Here is a 19,295-nt window from a genome sequence, read left to right as displayed (position 1 = left end):
TTTCTGGCTAAGCAAAAAGCTACCATCCTCAGTCTTCGCTCTTTGAACACCTAAGTAGGATTTGACATCCCCAAGCTGCTTCAGCTTGAACCGCTTTCCAAGCTCCCTAGCAAACTTCTTCACCTGTTCACTAGTCTGTGCCATCATTAAGATATCATCAACAAAGACAAGAATCACTTCCTGTGTCTCTCCTGACCCCTTCAGGTACAGGCAACTGTCTGCAACAGACCTCTTAAAACCTAGCTCCTCTAAGGCTTCATGTAGGCACATATTCCAATTCCTGGCAGATTGGCGTAATCCATAGATGGATTTGTGCAACCGCCACACAATACCTGGTTCACTGACTTCAAACCCTGGAGGAGGAAGCATGTACAACTCCTCCTGGAGATCTGAATTCAGGTAGGCGACATCTACATCAAAATGGTTCACCTTCCAACCTCTCTGTGCTGCTATCGCTAAAAGCATTCTCAAAGTCTCCGCTCTTGAGGTCGGCGAATAAACCTCTGTGAAGTGGACACCCTTTTTCTGTGTGAATCCACGTGCCACTAATCTCGCTTTGTACTGTGGTTCTCCTGTTTCTGTGGGTTTCAAGCGGTAAATCCACCTACAACTAACAGCTCGCTGGTTAGCCGGCAGCTGAGTGAGTGAGAACACACCAAGAGACTCCATTGAGTTCATCTCTCTCTGCATCGCCTCACGCCATTTGCTAGCTTCTTCCTGAGGCAACTTTTGAACATCCTCAAAGGATTCAGGCTCACACCTAGCCACACCAACCCAAACACTAGTGGCTTCATACCTTTCAGGAGGCTTACCCTTGGTTGACCTAGCTGACCTCCTCAGCGTGAATTCTGGACCTGTGCCTGATTCACCTGGATCAGCCCTACCATCTCCTGTGTCAGAAACCTCCCCCTCTGACCTGCTGCGCCGTTTTGGGCGTACAGCTGGTTCTGCTGGCGAGGATGGTTCACTCCTCGGCTCAGACTTGACAGAGACCTGTGGAGGGGTCTTGGGACTCCCTTTTGGAGAGGTTTGGGGCCTCTGCCTTGGAGATCCCTGCTCTGGACTCTGTGGCTGTTGACCGTGCGCCTCAGCAACAGGTTCAGCCTCGTCCTCCTCCTCCTCATCACCTGAGTCTAACAGAATATCTGGGTTCCCGTGAAGACGTTTCCACCCACTCTGCTCGCAAAACTCAGCACTGCCGCTAATAAGCAGCTTAGACTGGTCGCCAGCAGGGTATGCGAAACGCCACGCCTTTGAACCCGGCTCATAGCCTACAAAGATCATCTTCCTAGACCTTGGCTCACCCTTTCTGCGCATGGCCTTTGGAACCAAAACCCAAGCCTGCGAACCGAACACGTGCAGAAAGTCCACCTTCGGTTTCTTTCCATGAAGCAGAAAGTACGGTGTGTCTCCTACACTTGAATTGAACACCCTGTTCTGCACAAAGCATGCTGTCTTATAACTTTCAGCCCAAAAGCGCTGTGGCAATCCCGAGTCTGCCAACATAGCATGCGCTGATTCCTGTAAAGTGCGAAACTTCCTCTCCGCCAACCCGTTCTGTTGCGGAGAGTAGGGGGCAGTCAAACGATGACTGATACCTTTCTGCCTGAAAAACGATTGCAGCGCAGAACCTGTGAATTCCCCCCCGCGATCAGATTGAAAGGAAATCACCCTGGTAGAGAAACGCAGCTCTACCGCTGTGATCCAATCCCTGATCAGTGCAGCTGCTTCTGATTTGCATCTAAGCGTAAACAGCCAGGTGTGTCTCGAAAAATCATCAATCAGAATCAGAATCCATTTAGACCCAGCTAAAGAAGGTGTGGGCATGGGCCCTGACAAATCTGCATGGACCAGTTCAAAAGGTTTGCTGGTCCTTCTCTCTGACCTGGGGTATGTGCATGTTGTGACCTTTGATTGCTTACAGGCTTGACAATCTAGGAATTTGTCACATGCCTTGAACCTACACCCAATTGTGTTCTCTGCAGCTTTACGCACATACGACCACGCTGCGTGCCCAAATTTCCTGTGCCACAGATGGATACAATCATTGTGTGGTGGGACATTAGCACACTGCACTTGGGCATTATCAATGGACCCACTAGCCACATTTTCCACCAGTCCCATTTTCCCACCAGCCCCATTTTCGATGGGCAGCTCCACCAGAAAGAGCCTGTCTTTCCTCTCAACACTGTAGATCTTCTTCCCATCCCTGTAAAAAGAGCACAAATTGTTAGAGAATAAGACATCAATTCCAATAGCCAATAATGCTGACACACTCAAAAGAGAATGGGCGAGTTCCGGGACATAATAAGCTGGCACTTCACAACCTAGAAAAGAGCAAAACAAAGACCCAGATTCAGTCAGTGGTCTTTTTGACCCATCTGCTAAAATGACAGAGCGTGCAGTTTTAACTGTCTTGCAGTTCCTCAGGAGCACTCTGGAGTTAACGAGGCAATGCGAAGCTCCTGAATCGATGATCAGAGAAAAGGTGTCTCTCTGGCTGTTTTCCAAAGATGCCATGGCGTTGGTTGCACCCCCACTGTCTGTGCCCTTCCTGGTTGCCATGGCCACAGCCTTCCCCCGACTAGGGCTTTCGCTGCTTCCCAGACAGACCAATGCAGCTGTGAGGTGATAAGGCGTCTTGTCTTCCTCCTGGCCTGCAGCGTTCTCACGCCTCTGCTGAGCACCGGCCCTGGGAACCTGCTTTGTTGACATTCCACGCCAGCTGGTGTCCTTGGCAGCCTGGGCCTCTAGCGGATGCTTCCCAGCGCTGTTGGACGACGCCACAAAGCACAAACAACTCTTGGAGACTTTGGCTTTCGCAGAGCTCTTGGATCGGCTTGCACCCCCACTCTTGGGTGCTCTGCTGCCTAAGGAACAGCCTGCCACTGCGTTCCTCTTCCCAGCTCTCAGCCGCTCTCCAGCACACAGTCCATCACACAGATGTGGTGAAGCATGGACGCAGCTTCCCAAAACAGCTCCAGCCCCCTCTGAACTTTGGGCTTTCTCTGGGCAACTCTCAGCCCCCTCTGGTGTGGCTCCCACTGAGGCTTGACATGCCATCTTCAGTGCCTGCCACGCGACCCAGGGCTTCCTTCCTTGGAGCTTTGGCAATAGCCAAGTATCAACGCTGGCCCTTAAAATGGCTAGCACCCTTTGCTCTCTCTCCAGAGCAGCCACGTCTGCTTCACAAGCTTCTGCAGACCTCTCACTGGACTGGGCATGGACTGGATCAGCCTGGGTGCAGTCCCACAGCTTCCTTTCTGCCAGCCAGCGGTGCATGCTCTTAGACCAGTCCTCCCAATTGGCTCCATTGAGCCTTTCGAAGGGGATGTTGAAGCTTTCATGGCCCTGCTGTGCCTGAGCAGCAGCCATCTCCTCCCCCCAGGGCTTCTCACAAGCGTACTCACACTTTTGCCATCAAGCTGGACCTCCTCCGAAGCAGCCGTCTCTCTTGGCTCTTGGCTCCGATCACCAGCATTCCTCACTGCCCTTCCTGGCAGGAGATCACAGCAACTCAAAGCTGGCAGCCTTCCTCCCTTCTCACACTTATCAGGAGACGCGGATCATCCATAACCTCTTAGAGTGAAGATAAATTGCCGTCCAGTCACTCTTCCCTGTGAGAACTCTGCTGGGAAAAAATGACCTGGCAAGATAGCAGAGTAGCGGCAGCGGTCCTGCTTCCGTGTGAGAATAGGGATAAATCAGGTCCAGAGACAGTCCGTTCTAATCTCTAGTAGCTTTATTTACAGAGCAATAAATCAGTCAGACACCATCGGAACTTTCCGGCATCTTTGTGCTTTTCCAAAAGCACTCGCCCAGCAGCCTCTAAGTTGGGCTGCTTCTCTGTCCGTTGCAGAGACAGATCTGAAGAGCGTCAGAACAACATCCTGTGACGCACTTCTCGGCATGGAGCTCCTCCCAGCTCCTCCCAGAACCAGATACAGGACACCAGTGAGTTTTAACCCTGTTAGTTCCAAACTCCAAGCTAGGTCCAAGCTAGCTGAAAGACTGGTTTCCCTCACACAAAGTGCCTAGGTTTTGAGATCTTCAGGTGAGGCCCTTCTCTCAATCCTGTCACCCTCGCAGGCATGCTAGGTGGGAATGCAGAACAGGGCCTTCTTGGTGGCTGCCCCCAGGCTTTGGAACTCCCTAGAGAAGTTAGATTGGCTTCCTCCTTGTTGTGCTTCCGCTGGCAGCTGTAGGCATTCTTATTCCAACGGGCTTTTGGGAACTGACTGCTTTCAATGAAAGAGTGCTTTTATTGTAATTATCTGAATGTTTTTAATAGATTTTAGATAGAGATGGATAGATGACAGATAGAGATAGATATAGATAGATAGATAGATAGATAGATAGATAGATAGATAGATAGATAGATGATAGCTAGATAGACAGATGATAGATATAAGATATAGATGATATAGATAGATAGATAGATAGATAGATAGATAGATAGATAGATAGATGATAGATAGATAGATGATAGATAGATGATAGATAGATAGATGATAGATAGATAGATAGATAGATAGATAGATAGAGATAGATAGATAGATAGATAGATAGATAGATAGATAGATGATCGATAGATAGATGATAGAGATACATAGATAGATGATAGATGATAGATAGATAGATAGATAGATAGATAGATAGATAGATAGATAGATGATAGATAGACAGATGATAGATGGATAGATAGATAGATAGATAGATAGATAGATAGATAGATAGTTTTAATGTTTATGTTTATTTGTTTAAAATTATTGTTTCTTCTATATTTTTAGCTGTTCGTCCTATTTTATTGAGCCTGTCAGGGAAAAAGGTGGTGAATAAACAAAAAAATATAATAATACTAATAATCAGGCATGGCCTGATTTTCACATCATCTGGAAAATCCAAAGAACCTTACAGTGCAGCACTTTGGATCTCAGCAGGACTTGACATTTCAAATTCATCTGAAGCACAGCTTTCCCTAATACTGTAGCCACCTCTCTCATCACAGACATGTGTCCTGGAATTATTCTGGGAACTCTTGGAGCCTTTGTTGTGAGCCCAAGCTCTTTGTGATGATGCGCGCAGCCTGTGTGTGAACCTGTGAACAAGCCTAGATGGCGTGAAAGGAAACAGATCAGCTTTGGGAGACGGGGGTTGTTCGTGGAAATTGCTGGTTTGGTGATGGAAGGACTTACAGAAGCCTCAGCTTCCAGAGGGGGTTGATTTGCGCTTGGCAGACACCAAGTGGGAGGTTGTACAAGGTGCTGGGAGGGGAGGGGATATGAAAGGAAGCACAAAGCAGAGAGTGGGAGAGGGAGAGAGAGAGAGAGAGAGAGAGAGAGAGAGAGAGACTATTATGAGAAAAGAGGGGAGTGAGAACAGAATGGGAATGGGGATTAATTGAAGCCAAGCCCAGGCAGAGGAGAAACGGTCCTTCTGTTGCTAAGATGGTGGTGATACCGCATACCAAACATAAGAAAGGTGGAGCTGGACCAGAGCACAGTTCATCCAGTCCAGCAAGACATTATCAATGGCAGCCAGCCTGATGCTTGTGAGTTGCTTACAAGCAGGGCATCATGAACAACACAATAGCCTGGTTGGCTTTACAGAGGATAGCCCTGTGTTTGAAGGGCTCTCAGGATGCCAGCCCTCTGTTTGAAGGACTTCTCTGTTTATAGTTGGGGTGGCCACATCTCAGCCCCCCTGGATGCCAGGCCCCATGGGGAAGGGAGTTATGGGCATAAGAAGAAGGATATTCCTCTCTTCTACCCTCCCTTTCCCCATTTGACATACTCGTCACCACCAAGTAAGAGATTAATTATTTGCCAGTCTGCCAGACCCTCCAAGTGTTCCCTACTTTCCAGGAACAGGCCCAGATTGATGGAAGTTTCCCCAGTTTCTGATTTTATCCCAGAATGCCCCACTTTTCCTTAGGACGTTCCTCTTTTCATTGGAAAAATGTGGAAGGGTATGGGGTTATCCACCATCAGCACCCTCCAGTCATCTGAAGGCAGCCCTGTATAGGGAAGGTTTTTTAAAAAAATGTTTTATTATGTTTTCATATATGTCGGAAGCTGCCCAAAGTGGCTCAGACAACCCAGTCAGATAGTCGGGGTATAAATAATAAAATTATTGTTATGGAAAAGGTCGTCCCTATTTTCATTGCAGAAATGTTGGAGGGCATGGAGAAGCGGCTAAGGAATAGCAAAGAACTTGAAAGGAAACAGTGTTTATTATTATTTATTTATTTATGTATGTATTCATTCATTTATTTGTTTATACCCCGCCCATCTGTCTGGGTTTCCCCAGCCACTCTGGGCGGCTTCCAACAAATATTAAAATACAGTAATGCATCAAACATTAAAAGCTTCCCTAAACAGAGCTGCCTTCAGATGTCTTCTAAAAGTCTGGTAGTTGTTGTTCTCTTTGACATCTGGTGGGAGGGCGTTCCACAGGGCGGGTGCCACTACCAAGAAGGCCCTCTGCCTGGTTCCCTGTAACTTGGCTTCTCGCAGTGAGGGAACCGCCAGAAGGCCCTCAGAGCTGGACCTCAGTGTCCGGGCAGAACGACGGGGGTGGAGACTGGACCAAGGTGGTTTAGGGCATTAAATGTCAGCACCAACACTTTGAATCATGCTCGGAAACGTTCACCTTGCAGGCTTCTAAGAAAAAAAATCCCCTTTTGGTAGTCATTGAGCACTTGTCAAAATTGCTGTGACCTCCCTCCTCCACCAAACCGCTGCCAATCAGAGGATCACCATCCAGGAGATGGACTTTAACCACAACTTAAGCATCACCGCAGCTTTGGCAACAGATCAGTGCATTCAGAATACACAGCAGATCCAGCATAATTGTTGTAATTCTTACGGTTGCTTAGAGCAAATGTACAAACAGTGGCTCACAGGAAGCAACAGGGAGCAGGCAAGGCTTGCAAAGGCAGACAGGAGAAGTGAAACATTCAGGGGCCATATTTAACCATGACAGGGTTTACTATACAAATTATTTCTCTTTTTTAAGCCACACTTGAGAAGGCGTCAGAGCAAGGTGTTGTTAAGTCTGATAGAAGTTGGAGGGGAAAGAACGGTCCAGGAGAAGAAGGAGAAGATAATAATTTAATGTCACTTGAACCTGCTGGATGGAAGGGGAAATAGGAAGTTCATCCCTGGTGTTTCGCACATTACCTGGAATCACCTAAAAGCCATTCGACACAGAGCAGGGCCTGCAAACATTGGACAATCCAACCAGGATTTGCCACTTGGGTTTGAGGGATGCGATGGGGCCTATCAGGGTCTCAGCACGTGGTGATGGTGGCTGTCTGTTGCTTTCTAGGTCCTACCACCATCCCTCCAGGACCTCCACAGTAAGGAGAGGCAGCGGAGACCAATCCTCTAAGATGTTCATTTGGACCAGTGGGAGGAGCTCCACGTCGTACAGACACGACGAAAGAAGGTACGTGGCGTCTGTAGGCTGCTTTGAAATGTAGGATTGCCTTCCTTTTGGCCCACTTGCAGCCCGAAAGGTGGATGGGAGGAGAATGAAGTTGTGAACACATCATACATTTAAGCATACACACACACACCCAAAAAGAAACCTGGGAACTAGTTTGCTTAGGGTGCTGGAAATTCTTTGGGGTGCTTTTGAGTAGGTCAGTTTATATATATGCTTCAAAATGTGCTTTAAATGAATGGTGCCCACGCAGCCTTCTGCTGGTTTTTTCCTCTTTAGCTTGTGCAAGCGTCAGTCTAAAGCACCTATTGGCTAGTGCTGGTGCCATCACCAGCCAACAAGTTATTCCTTCCCTTCCTCTGTTCCACACTCTTTTAAAAAGTTTTTTTTAAAAAAAAAGTTTTGAATTTCTGCTGCCTTTTTAAAAAAGAGACAGAACATTCCTGCCATATCATTGTTTAATAGATTCTGCTTCTCCACTGCCATTCAGAACTGCCCCATCCGTTCAGAGACGTTTTGTCCTTGTCGTGGGGAGATAATTTTGTGGGGTTTTGGTAGAAGGAGGTTGTTCTGTGAAATGCTCTCCCCTCCCCCAACACCGAACACATCTGTGCCACCATCTGACAGTGCGCAATTCGGATGGTACCAGTACGGTAATTTATCAGAGAACTAACTCAAAGTGGGCCTTGCTCTCACTGTATGTTAGGGATGGGGAACCTGAGGCTCAGGGGGGAAATGCGAAACAAACACACACACATCCAGGCCACATTCCCTCCCAAGCCATGTTCCACGCCAGCCTGGTTTTGTAGCCTCCAAGAGTGTTTCTACCTGGCTGGAATGCAGCCTTGAACTCCGATAATGCTGCTTCCTTGCACTGGCGGAGGAAGAGGAGTGCGGGGGGAGCGCACTGCCCCCGGCGGCGTGATCCCGGTTGGGTGACATTGTGGCTGTGCCCCCCCCCCCCCCGCCTGCACTGGGTGCCATGTCCCCACAGGCGGTGTGCCTGTTGAAAAAACGCCCCCAGGAAGGGTGCCACCTTCCCCAGACTCTCTCCGGTGGTCACTCTCTGGCTGGAATCCTCCCTCAGTCCAGAGAGACCGGTAATAAGCGACCCCTCCCTCCTGAGAGGAGCACACTAATCTTCTGGCATTCCCTGACAGAAGAAACAGTCCGTAGGCTAACACACTACTTTATTAAGACTGTACAACACGGAGCTAATACAAGCATGTCTGCTCTCCTGAGCAGCTACGGCTCGACTCTCAAGCTTCTACCTCAGAAGTGAAAGTACGTTCTCAAGTTACACGCTGAGAACTGAGCACTGAGAACCAGCTGAGACTTCCTGTCTCACGCTCAGACACATCACATGATGTAAACAATGTGCTGCTACCTCGCAGCTGGTGGGAACTCAATGCCCAACATCGCCATGCCCCTGCGGGCAGTGCCCCATGGACACACGCCCCGCCCCCGGGATGCACACCAAACCCGCCCCCGCCTGCTCTCCGCCCCGCCCCCCCTGTACCAGAGCATGAAACTCCACCACTGTTTCCTTGCCCGAATGAAGGATAGAGAAGGGTGCATGAGTGTTTGTAGAAATTAGCCCTAACGGTCAAAGGTAAAATTTGCATTAATAGCTCCACCCACTTTTGCCTGTGGCCCCTCCTACCACTGGTATGTGGCCCCCAGAAAGGAAAGTGGCCCTTGAATTCCCTTCCCCTGCTTTATGCAGACACCACCCCTCTCTCCTCTATGCTCTGGCACACCAGGAGGGCTAGGCAGGCAAGTGACGTGAATATTTCACTGCTTCTCAGGTTTTGGAGACACTCTGAAGCAGCGAGAATCTTGCTGCATGAAATAAGGGGCTGCTTCCTTCTATCTCCCGTGTCAGAGGGCAGGCGCGCCAGCTTTGGGGTGGCCGGTTGCACATGCATGATGTCACAAGCACGACACACACACCCCAGTCCAGCCAGGCCTGCTAGGACACACGGACGTCCCTTTGAGAATCTCCAGAGCACCTTCCCGGAAGGCGCTCTGGTGATCGCGACGGGGAGTGTGGAGGGTTAAAGTCACCCTCCATGTCTCCTGCCACCACCTGACATGCTGGGGCTCACCCAGGGGTGACGGTAGTGCCAGAGGTGGCAGGGGATGGTGGTCCCGTTAATATTGGAGGGGCTCAGCCCCCTGCATAGAAATCCTTCTGCCCTATATAGCTGGTGCACCTGTCAGAAGGTTTGGTGGTGGCCAGTAATGGATGGGTAACAGCAAATAACTGCTGGCTACCAAGGCAAAGTGTGTGGGACCCTGTTTCCTAACTAATGACCTATCAGGTATTGTGAGTGGCAGAAGAGTGGAGCTCCACTTATTGCCAATAATCTCCTTAGCCTTTCTCGTACCACTCATCTATCGATGGAGCCATTCATCCAGAGGCTGGAGTAAGGATTGCTTTCTTCTTCACCCAACCACATGCTGCATTTAGGGTAGTGAGGATAACTGAGTGAGGGGAGATCAAGGGCAAGACCTGCTCCATGTTCCTGGTGTCTTTCAGCTTTGGAAAATAAGTTTGCTCCTTCCTGCATTGCCTTCATCCACACAGCCTCAGGTTGGGCTTTCTTGTTGGTCATACAAGAGCACAACACAGAGCTACAGTGGAACCTCGGGTTGCGAACGTGATCCATGCAGGAGGCACGTTCGCAACCCACATCATTCGCAACCAGCAGCGCCGCGTCTGCGCATGTACATGACGCAATTTGGTCTTCTGCGCATGCGCGAGCGCCGAAACCCAGAAGTAACCCGTTCTGGTACTTCTGGGTTTTGGCACGTCTGTAACCTGAGAACACGTAACCCGAAGCGTCTGTAACCCGAGGTACCACTGTATATTGAATCCTATCTGATGGCCCAGCAGTGTCCTCAAGGGCGTTTGCCAACTATATTACATATAAAAATGGATTTAATTGCACAGCAATAAAGTCAAACAGATAATAAAACAGCTACATCCGGTAAAAGGCAGCTTGCAAACAGCAGACATACGCAGTCACTATCACTGCCTGCTTAGGGATGTAACCAGGTCATAGAACCAACCTTCTAAATGTCAAAAGGTAACAAGCCAGGCAAGCTCCGTAAGGAACAAAACTGGCAAGCAGGGAGCCAACACTGAAAAGGTCCTGCTCCTTCTATTATCTTCATTTGGCTGTTGCCCTCAGAACAAGGGCTCATCAGGTGACTTAATTATATAGGGATATTACTACTCTGAGGAGGTGGTAGAGGATAGTAGGCCTCAAATCTCATAGTCAAGAACCACTGTTCCCGCTATGCCTGCTATTCGTCTCCCTGGCTGGCCAAATTTTATGTTTTGGTCAAGGGGCCAGGTTTGGGTGAAGGGCTGCCAGTTGCTGACCCTCAGGCTTTGCCTTTAAGGTGCTTCGCAACCAATTAATAGGTTTCTGGTTGAGAGTGCTTGGTTTTCCGGGCCCAAGCAAGCCACCACAACTCTTTACACACGAGCTGGGCTTTCCATCGCCTTGCTGATGGATGCTTTCTTCTACTTACCTGCCAGTTATTCTCTCTCTCTCTCTCTCTTTATTACTTTTTCCTCTGTGCGTTTCATGGCTCATAGCCCCCTCGTAGAAAGATGCTTGCGGCCCTTTTCAATTAGCAGTCTTGTTTCTCAGCCGTCCCTTCGAATCCCGTTTACATTCCGGTGACGTTGTTGACTGACTGCACTGTGCCTGTTTTATGTCTACAGAGTGACACAAGTTATGTCGTGCGATGGGCTTAATGTTCCATAACGGCATGACAATTGTTGCCTTTTCTGCCTGCTCTCATTTGGTAACGACGCAAATTCTCAATAGCAAGCTATCATTGTTAAATACATTTTGATAAATAGCCATAGCCGGGCAACGCTTGGTTACATCACTTCACCAAAGGAAATGAAGCTCACCTTACGCAGTCTAGCATACATTGCACTAAATAATATTCTTAACCTGGTAGCCAGAGAAAGGTGAAGTCCTAAGGCTATATCCAACAGGATGAGTGGGAGGGTTAGGATCCAGTGGATCTCTGGCTATGCCCACGTCAATATCCAGCTAACGCCTCCTATCCGTGCAAGGATTCCCACTTGTACAACAGGGGTTTCCCCTGTCAAGACTCAAGGTGAGCTGAACTACATATTATGGAGGGGGAGCTGAAATGGAGCCAACATTTTTGGCAGCATCCCTGCGTTTCTGATCAGGCTCAGAGCCACCTGATTCTTGCAAAAAGTGGCGTCTCCGCGGCCCCAGGTTCAATCCCTGGAATCTCCAACTTTAAAAGGATCCTCCTGTCATAAGTGTCAAGGGAGACCCTCTGCCTGCAAGCCTGGAGAAAATGGACAATATGGGGTTCAATGGGTTCAGGCCACTTCCTGTGTCCCTCTTCTGTTGATTTCTTTTACATTTGAAGCACTGTATTTTATTCTTATCATTTTATTCCTATAATTTAGATATCCTGTCCTTCTAGTTCACAATATACTCAAGGCAGCTCGGAAGGATTTAACATATCATAAAATGGAATAATCAAGCAAATCCCAGCAGTAAAACAGGGATGAGTAAAAAGTAGCAGTCAATTTCAAAAAGCATTAAGAGCCAGGACTTTTTTAAAAAAAAAATCCAACTAAAATAAAAGTTTTCAAAGCTCACTTGCAAGTGGGCAACCATGTGGTCTGGCAGCCATTCTCTCCTGGGAGGCTGCTTCACAATCCGGGAGCCACCACCGAAAAGGCTTTGTTCCTTTTTGGTGGAGGATACACAGAGAGGTGCTTCAGTAAGATACTTAGATTTCCAACCACTGAGGGCTCAAAACCGGCACTGTGAATTGAGCAACTGGTCAAGTTGATGAAGGACCAGTGAAATATGAGCCAATCTGTTGGCACCAGCCAACCACATTCAGCGACCACATTCTGGACAATTTGGATTTTTCAGACTATTGTTAAGGGAAGTCCCACATAAAGCACATTTCAATAATGCGGCCAGGAAATTTGTGCAACACGAAAAGCAGGGTCCAGCTTTGAGAATTGCCATTCAGTCGCAGAACACATTTTGCAAGATGCTCCCATGAGATTGCTCTAGTGTGAGTGATTTAGGCCTTTGCAAACAATCTGCAAATCACCCCCTCTACAGCTGAAAACATTTCATCGACAGATGTCTGTGGCACATTTCGGGTGCCAGTGATTTCTTTCCCCCCCACGACCAGGTCTGAGCAAACTGTTTAGGAAACATCAGCTGTGGAAACCTTACAAGCCTGCTCTCCCGTGAGACAGGCCCTGGCAGCGGAACTGTCAGTCCTTTTAGAGGGTTTATTGATTAAGTGTGAACTCCACATAAGAATGTATTGTTTTCAACCTCAGAAATATTTACCAAAAAATCAGGGATCATGATCTGCTGGACAAAAGGAAAACAGTCACCGCTCTCAAAGCAGGGGAGGACCGGGCCATACTGCTGGGACTGACTATGATGGTGTGTTCGATTATGATGTACTTCCTCCTGGGAATCACGCTGCTGAGGTCATACATGCAAAGGTAAATGCTTTTCCCCTCTCACACACACAGTAAAATTGTTTTGAGGGGCGGGAGCAAGGCTGAGGGGTGAACAATTGGATAAGGAGCTAGTGGAACTACCTGGATTTGTTACTAAGGGGTAATATGGGTCTGAGATGCTGTGGGGCATACCCTCCAACATTTATCCGATGAAAACAGGGATGTCCCATTCCATAATGATAATTTTACTATTTATACCCCACAAACCTTACTGGGTTGCCGCAGCCACTCTGGGCAGCTTCCAACATATATAAAAATGAAACAATAAACATTTTTAAAAACTTTCCTATACAGTCAAACCTAAGTTCCTGAACACCTCCGTTTTGGAACGTTTTGGCTCCCAAACGCTGAAAACCCAGAAGTAACGACTCCAGTTTATGAATGATTTTCAGAATCCGAACTTCTTCTGAGCCTCGTTTTTCATTTTTTCTCCATTGACTTTGCAGCCAGCCCATTGATCCTCGGTTTTTGAACTTTTTGGAAGCCTAATGGCCTTCCAGAACGGATTAAGATCGAAAACCGAGGTTCCACTGTACAGGATTGCCTTCAGACGGCTCAGGGGTCGGATAACTGGACCAAGGCCATTTAGGGCTTTAAAGGTCAGCACCAACACTTTGAATTGTGTTCAGAAACGCACTGGGACTATTTCCACAATAGTCCTTCATTCAAACATTCTATGATTGATTGCACTGCATTGCATTTATATATGCTTTTTCTGCCAAGGCACCCAAGGTGGTTTACATAAATAAATGTTATAAAATGTCAAGTTGGCCCGAAGAGGGACGATTCCAGCTGGAGAAGGCCTCTCTCACTTTCTTCTTCCTTCCCATGGGGCAGATGGTGTCAGCAGTGGCGTAGCGTGGGTTGTCAGCACCCGGGGCAAGGCAAGTAATTTGCGCCCCCTAACCTGTGGATTTGTGCCCCCTAACCCGTGGATTTGCGCACCCTAACCCTAACCCCCAGATGTTGCGCCCGGTGCGGCCGGCCCCCCCTGCACCCCCCACGCTACGCCACTGGGTGTCAGTTGAGCGCCTATGAGCTTTAAGCATTTGCTGTGATGTAGAGTTGGGAAGGTTGCCACCAAATACTTGAACCACCAAACAAGCAGGGCACTTTATTTATTGATAGTGTACAACTAAACCTAGAAGAAAAATGGCTGCCATTCTGGGGTGCACTTCTCGTATCCGGTTACACTGTGTTCCCCCTATGCAAAACGAAGCATCACTTCAGTTCCTACTCTACTCTAGAGCAGGCCTGGCTCACTTAGGATCCATCTATTCATTTACAATATAGGGTTGTGTTTTCATTTTAAAAGTGGCACAGGACACCCCTCACAGCAATGGAGACATGGGCAGAGCTTGCTACCACAACAGTACTCAGTTCCTAGTGGGGGGATTTAGCCTCATATATTTTATCTCCTTCCTTTGTCATTGTTTAGCCTTGGATTAAGCGGCACAGCAGAGAAATGAAAAGATTTGGCAGCCTTTCCCTCACAGTATGAGGTTTCGGCTAATATCCTTATCGGCTAATCTATGTCCCACTGAAGTCCATAAAACATTGAGCGTCTATCACCGCAAAATACAGCCCTGGACTAATTCAGCAGGGAGTGGCAGTAATAATCAGCGGCCTAGAGAAAACTATAAGCTTTCAAATGGAAGGAAAATGGAAGTTTAATTTGTAAAAAGGATCAAGCTATTTTGCAGCACTTTGAGGGGTTATTTCTTCTTTCTGGTGTAAGACTAATGCCTTCCTCACAAGTGGAAATCCTGCTGATCTATGTAATAATTTTCCTCAAAGTGAGACACTCACTACATATCCTAGCAATAATTTTGCTAGGGATGAGATCACTTGTGTGTTTTTTTCTGCTTCATCTTTCCTGCAGCCCTTCTGCTTGCTTGCGCCCCATAGGCATCTTGTGTTATGGGGGTGCTGGACAAGATGGGTCACTGGCCTGACCCAATGAGGCTTTTCTTTGGTTCTTAAATTATTGGGGTTCTTTATCTTCAAAACAGACTTGGACCAGATAGGGCTTCAAATAGAGGCTGGCTTCAGTTGGAAGACTGTCCCAGCCCTTCAGATGGAGGCATGTCCTAGGACATGTTGCCATCCCGTTGAATTTATCTGACCCCTTTTTAAAGCCAAAAGCAACCCCCCCACACACACAGACACAAAACATTCTACCTCACTGGGATCTTGTCAGACTCCACTACTTTCTAGACCGTATGATGCTTTGATATTCATGGAAGGAGTCTGGAGTGCCATGTGGGTTAAGAACATCACCAGTGATTGCAGAGGAATAATTTGACCTTAACTGTAATTGGCAGGGATGTCTAATTAAGGATCCCTGAAAAGAGGGTGGTTTTGGAATTTAAATACCACTGGCTTCCTAGCCAGGTTTCTCTCTAAAGGTTTCTGAGGCACAACAGTTTCTACAGATCTTTGCTGAAATGATTTAGGAAACGTTACTCAAATTGTGGGGAGAAGGGAGAAGGAAGCTGTCATTTGTAACATGGTCTGCAGTTTTGGGCTACGTAAACCTGAGCACAGGGAGACTTGCATCAGCATTAGCAGGGCTGTCTTCAGCATATGCGGGGCCGGGGTGCAAAGACCCCCACACACCCCAGGTTGCCCAGTCCCAGGCGCGCAGGAGAGCAGAGCCGGCTGGCCACCTCAGCATCTCACTGGCTTGGTCGCCCCCGAACCCGTAGCGCAGAGCCGCCCGCAGCAGAAGAGCCTGCCATGGCTCTCCGACCGACAAGCGAGCTCTTCCCCAGACTCGCGGGCTCTGGACTCTTGGCCTGGCGCCCCTGAGATCTCGGCGCCTGAGTGCGCTGCACCCCTAGCGCCTATGGATAAGATGGCCCTAAGCATTAGGAGGAATAGTTCATACCTTCCAACCAGGGCTTTTTTCCGACTGAAACTAAAGGGAACTCAGTTCCGTCACCTTTCAAGTGGGCGCCATTACCATTATAAGAGAACAAGGGAGGCGGTTATGGTGAGTTCCAGCAACTCTTTTTCTAGAAAAATAGCATATCTCTGATTAAATAGGGATGTCCTGCCATACCCTCCAACATTTCTTGCATGAAAATAGGGAGGTCCTAAGGAAAAGTGGGATGTTCTGGGATCAAATCAGAAACCGGGACGGCTTCTGTAAATCTGGGACTGTCCCTGGAAAATAGGGACACTTGGAGGGTTTGATCGTTTTTCAAAGCCAAACCAGTTGAAGAGATAGATTAGATAAATAGATGGATGATAGATAGATAGATAGATAGATAGATAGATAGATAGATAGATAAATAGATAGATGATAGATAGATAGATGATAGATAGATAGATAGATAGATAGATAGATAGATAGATAGATAGATATAGATAGATGATAGATGATAGATAGATAGATAGATAGATAGATAGATAGATAGATAGATAGATAGATAGATATAGATAGATGATAGATAGATAGATGATAGATAGATAGATACAGTAGATGCTATCAGGATTCGAGCCCAAGAGCCCTCTCCCTCTGTGGTTTCCAGCAACTGGCATTCAAAAGTATTGCTGCCTCCAGCTGGAAGCCATTGGTAGCCTCATTCTCCCCCAACAATTTTTCCAATCCTCTTTTCAAGCCATCTAGGGAGGGAGAAAAACTTCATTTTGGTGGCTCTTTTCTCAGCCTTATTTACTTATCTAATTGCCATTTTGTGGTTCGCCTCAGGTTTTCCCAGACCACGTCCAGGAAACAGGAAACAAAATGTCATCAACAACTTTGACACACAACACACACACACAAAACCTCAACAATTTTGTCCTGATTTTCACTTTGGGGGATATGGCAACCCTACTAAATGTCCTGGGCTGGTCCTGAATGGATTACATTCAAAAACCAAGGTACCACTGTAATAGTTGCAATAATAATAGACAGCATAAAAATAATCATAATAACAGTCCCCACCCCTTTAACAGGCCATAGATTATTTAATGGCCAAAGTCAGCATGTATAGCCATATATAATAGGTCAACACCAGTACTTTGAATTCAGCCCAGAAACTAATTGGCTGCCCATGGTGTTACATGCTCAAACCATCTTGTTCTGGTGAGCAATCTGGCCACGGAATTTTGCGGTATTCCAACCTTTTAAGCCTTTTCTCTGTCCAAATTCTCTTTCCCTCTTTCCTGGCCAGTGTTTGGACAGCAGAGACGCAGTGCACGCTCCTCAACATCTCCATCACAGAAACCTTCAACTGCTCGTTCAGCTGCGGTCCGGACTGCTTGAAAACCTCTCAGTACCCGTGCTTGCAAGTGTATGTCAACGTATCGTCTTCGGGGCAAAAGTGCTTGCTTTACCACACAGAAGAGACAATGAAAATTAATTCTGAGGTAAGAACAAATCCAGTTGCTCATCCATTTTCAGTGCAAATGGACTCGATATTTGCTAGGCAGGGGAGCTGGAGAACCTGTGGTCTTCCAAATGTTGCTGGACTGCAAGGCCCATTAATCCTGACCATTGACCATGCTGGCTTGAGGTGAAAGGAACTGGAGCCCTTCGACATCTGGAGGGCCACAGGACCCCCATGCCTGGTTTATATTGACTGACAACAGCTCTACGGGTTCCAGGCTGTAGTTTTTCACAGCACTGCCAAGGGATTCCCGGATAGAGCCTGGGGCCTTTGGCATACAGAACATGTGTTCTGATGCCAAGCTACAGCCCCATTTCCTTCCATACTGAAAAGAGAACGAGCTTTACAATGCAGAGAGTACCGTATTTTTCGCTCTATAACACGCACCTGACCATAGCACGCACATAGTTTTTAGAGGAGGAAAACAAGAAAAAAAATATTCTAAATGAAACAGTGGATGTATGATTTTTGTGGTTCATGTTGTGGCCACAGACATGTGATCTGATGGTGAGTTTGGGGTAGCCCAATGCAAAAATCCTGAGGATCCATGTGGATCCATGCTTTGTAGCCACGTTTTTGCACCACTGCGGCCCCAGGCAACAGCGGGTGCATGATTTTTTTTGGTGCAAGCTGTAGCCATCGACATGCTATGTGATCTGATGGTGAATTTGGGGTGACCCAGTGCAAAAATCCTGAGGATCCATGTGGATCCGTGCTTTGTAACCACGTTTTAAGTGGGGAGGGAAGGAAAAGCACTCAAGGGACAAGGAACAGCGTGGGGTGGGTGGAGAAGGATGCTGTTAATAATGCAGAAGAGGGGTATAAGAGGAGAAGGCTCTTCTCCTCTCCCGCTTTGCTCCTTTAAAGCAAGCAGGCTCTCTGTCCCTCTCTCCTCCCCACTCAGTGGCTCTTCTCCCGCTTTGCTGTTTCAAAGCAAGCCATGGAGGAGGGAAGGAAGGGGAACCATGGATCCTCTGCTCACGACTGCAGCAGATCCCCCTCCATCCGTAGGCATTCGCTCCATAACACGCACAGACATTTCCCCTTACTTTCTAGGAGGAAAAAAGTGAGTGTTATGGTGCAAAAAATACGGTATATATTTGTGTGTAGAACGCTGCCTGCTGGACTGCAAGTACATCTGTACCAATGCCACATTACCTGCACATCACAGCGCCGTTCTGTAATGTGCATCTCTCTCTCTCTCCAGATGGCTGTTTGTCTGTCTTTGTGTAAAGGGGCACAGTAGGTCCCTCAACTCTGCACGGATGATGTTCAGGCAAATGTATCTATTCATTATCTATACCCAGGCACTCAGAGATGCAGCGGTCCTTGTTACACAGAGATTTAATTGCCTGAGATAGGGTGAAATCAGATACTAGAGCCCAGATCCCAGTAATTGCTGGCAGATGTATAATTGCAAACGCCAGCATAACAAACGTTGGGTTAACAGCCTGTTTTGTGATGTTCCACTGGCACAGCAGGAGGTCCGCCCCACAGCAAGCACACACGGAGGTGCTGCGATGCTTCAGGCCTTTCTAGGCAATTGTTTCGACCCATTTTGCAAGGAGAGCGCAGCTGCTCTTCAGTCACTGCAGCCGCTTCAGCATCTACAGCCAGTGCGTGAAGCTCACTGAGTGCATGGGGCGAGTCACTGCCACTCCACCTGCCTTAGAGGATCGTTGTGAGAATAAAACGAGGGAGGAGGAAGAACCAGTGCTTTCCTTCAGCCAGAGCACAGTTATGGCACCTCTCAGGTGGGCACCATTGAGGGCCGGCGCCCCACCACCACCCGTTTCTTTCCTTTACATTCTTCTGAAAAACCCGAAATGAACATTTCAAGTCAAAATGGAAGACAGCCAGCATGTGCAAGTCCACTTTTTTTAGAT

General features: G+C 47.7%; 1 protein-coding gene across 8 annotated transcripts in view; it reads left to right on the top strand.

Moving 5' to 3' along the window:
• The window catches only part of KCNMB2 (potassium calcium-activated channel subfamily M regulatory beta subunit 2), a 314,437-nt gene that overhangs the window by 282,448 nt on the left and 12,694 nt on the right, over nucleotides 1-19,295 (top strand). For 6 of the 8 annotated variants that reach the window (XM_082224607.1, XM_082224609.1, XM_082224606.1 and 3 more), the window contains exons 2-4: nucleotides 7,330-7,449; nucleotides 12,824-12,994; nucleotides 17,194-17,389. In XM_082224607.1, coding sequence (XP_082080733.1) covers nucleotides 7,330-7,449; nucleotides 12,824-12,994; nucleotides 17,194-17,389 — 487 coding nt within the window. The remainder of the gene's footprint in view (nucleotides 1-7,329; nucleotides 7,450-12,823; nucleotides 12,995-17,193; nucleotides 17,390-19,295) is intronic. The other 2 variants (XM_082224611.1, XM_082224605.1) reach the window with 1 other exon arrangement.

This window comes from Podarcis vaucheri (genome assembly GCF_965113315.1).
Source record: "Podarcis vaucheri genome assembly, chromosome: 5".
NCBI classification, from domain to species: Eukaryota; Metazoa; Chordata; class Lepidosauria; order Squamata; family Lacertidae; genus Podarcis; species Podarcis vaucheri.
The sequence above is the reverse complement of the archived record's forward strand: the minus strand, read 5'-3'. Positions and strand labels throughout refer to the sequence as shown.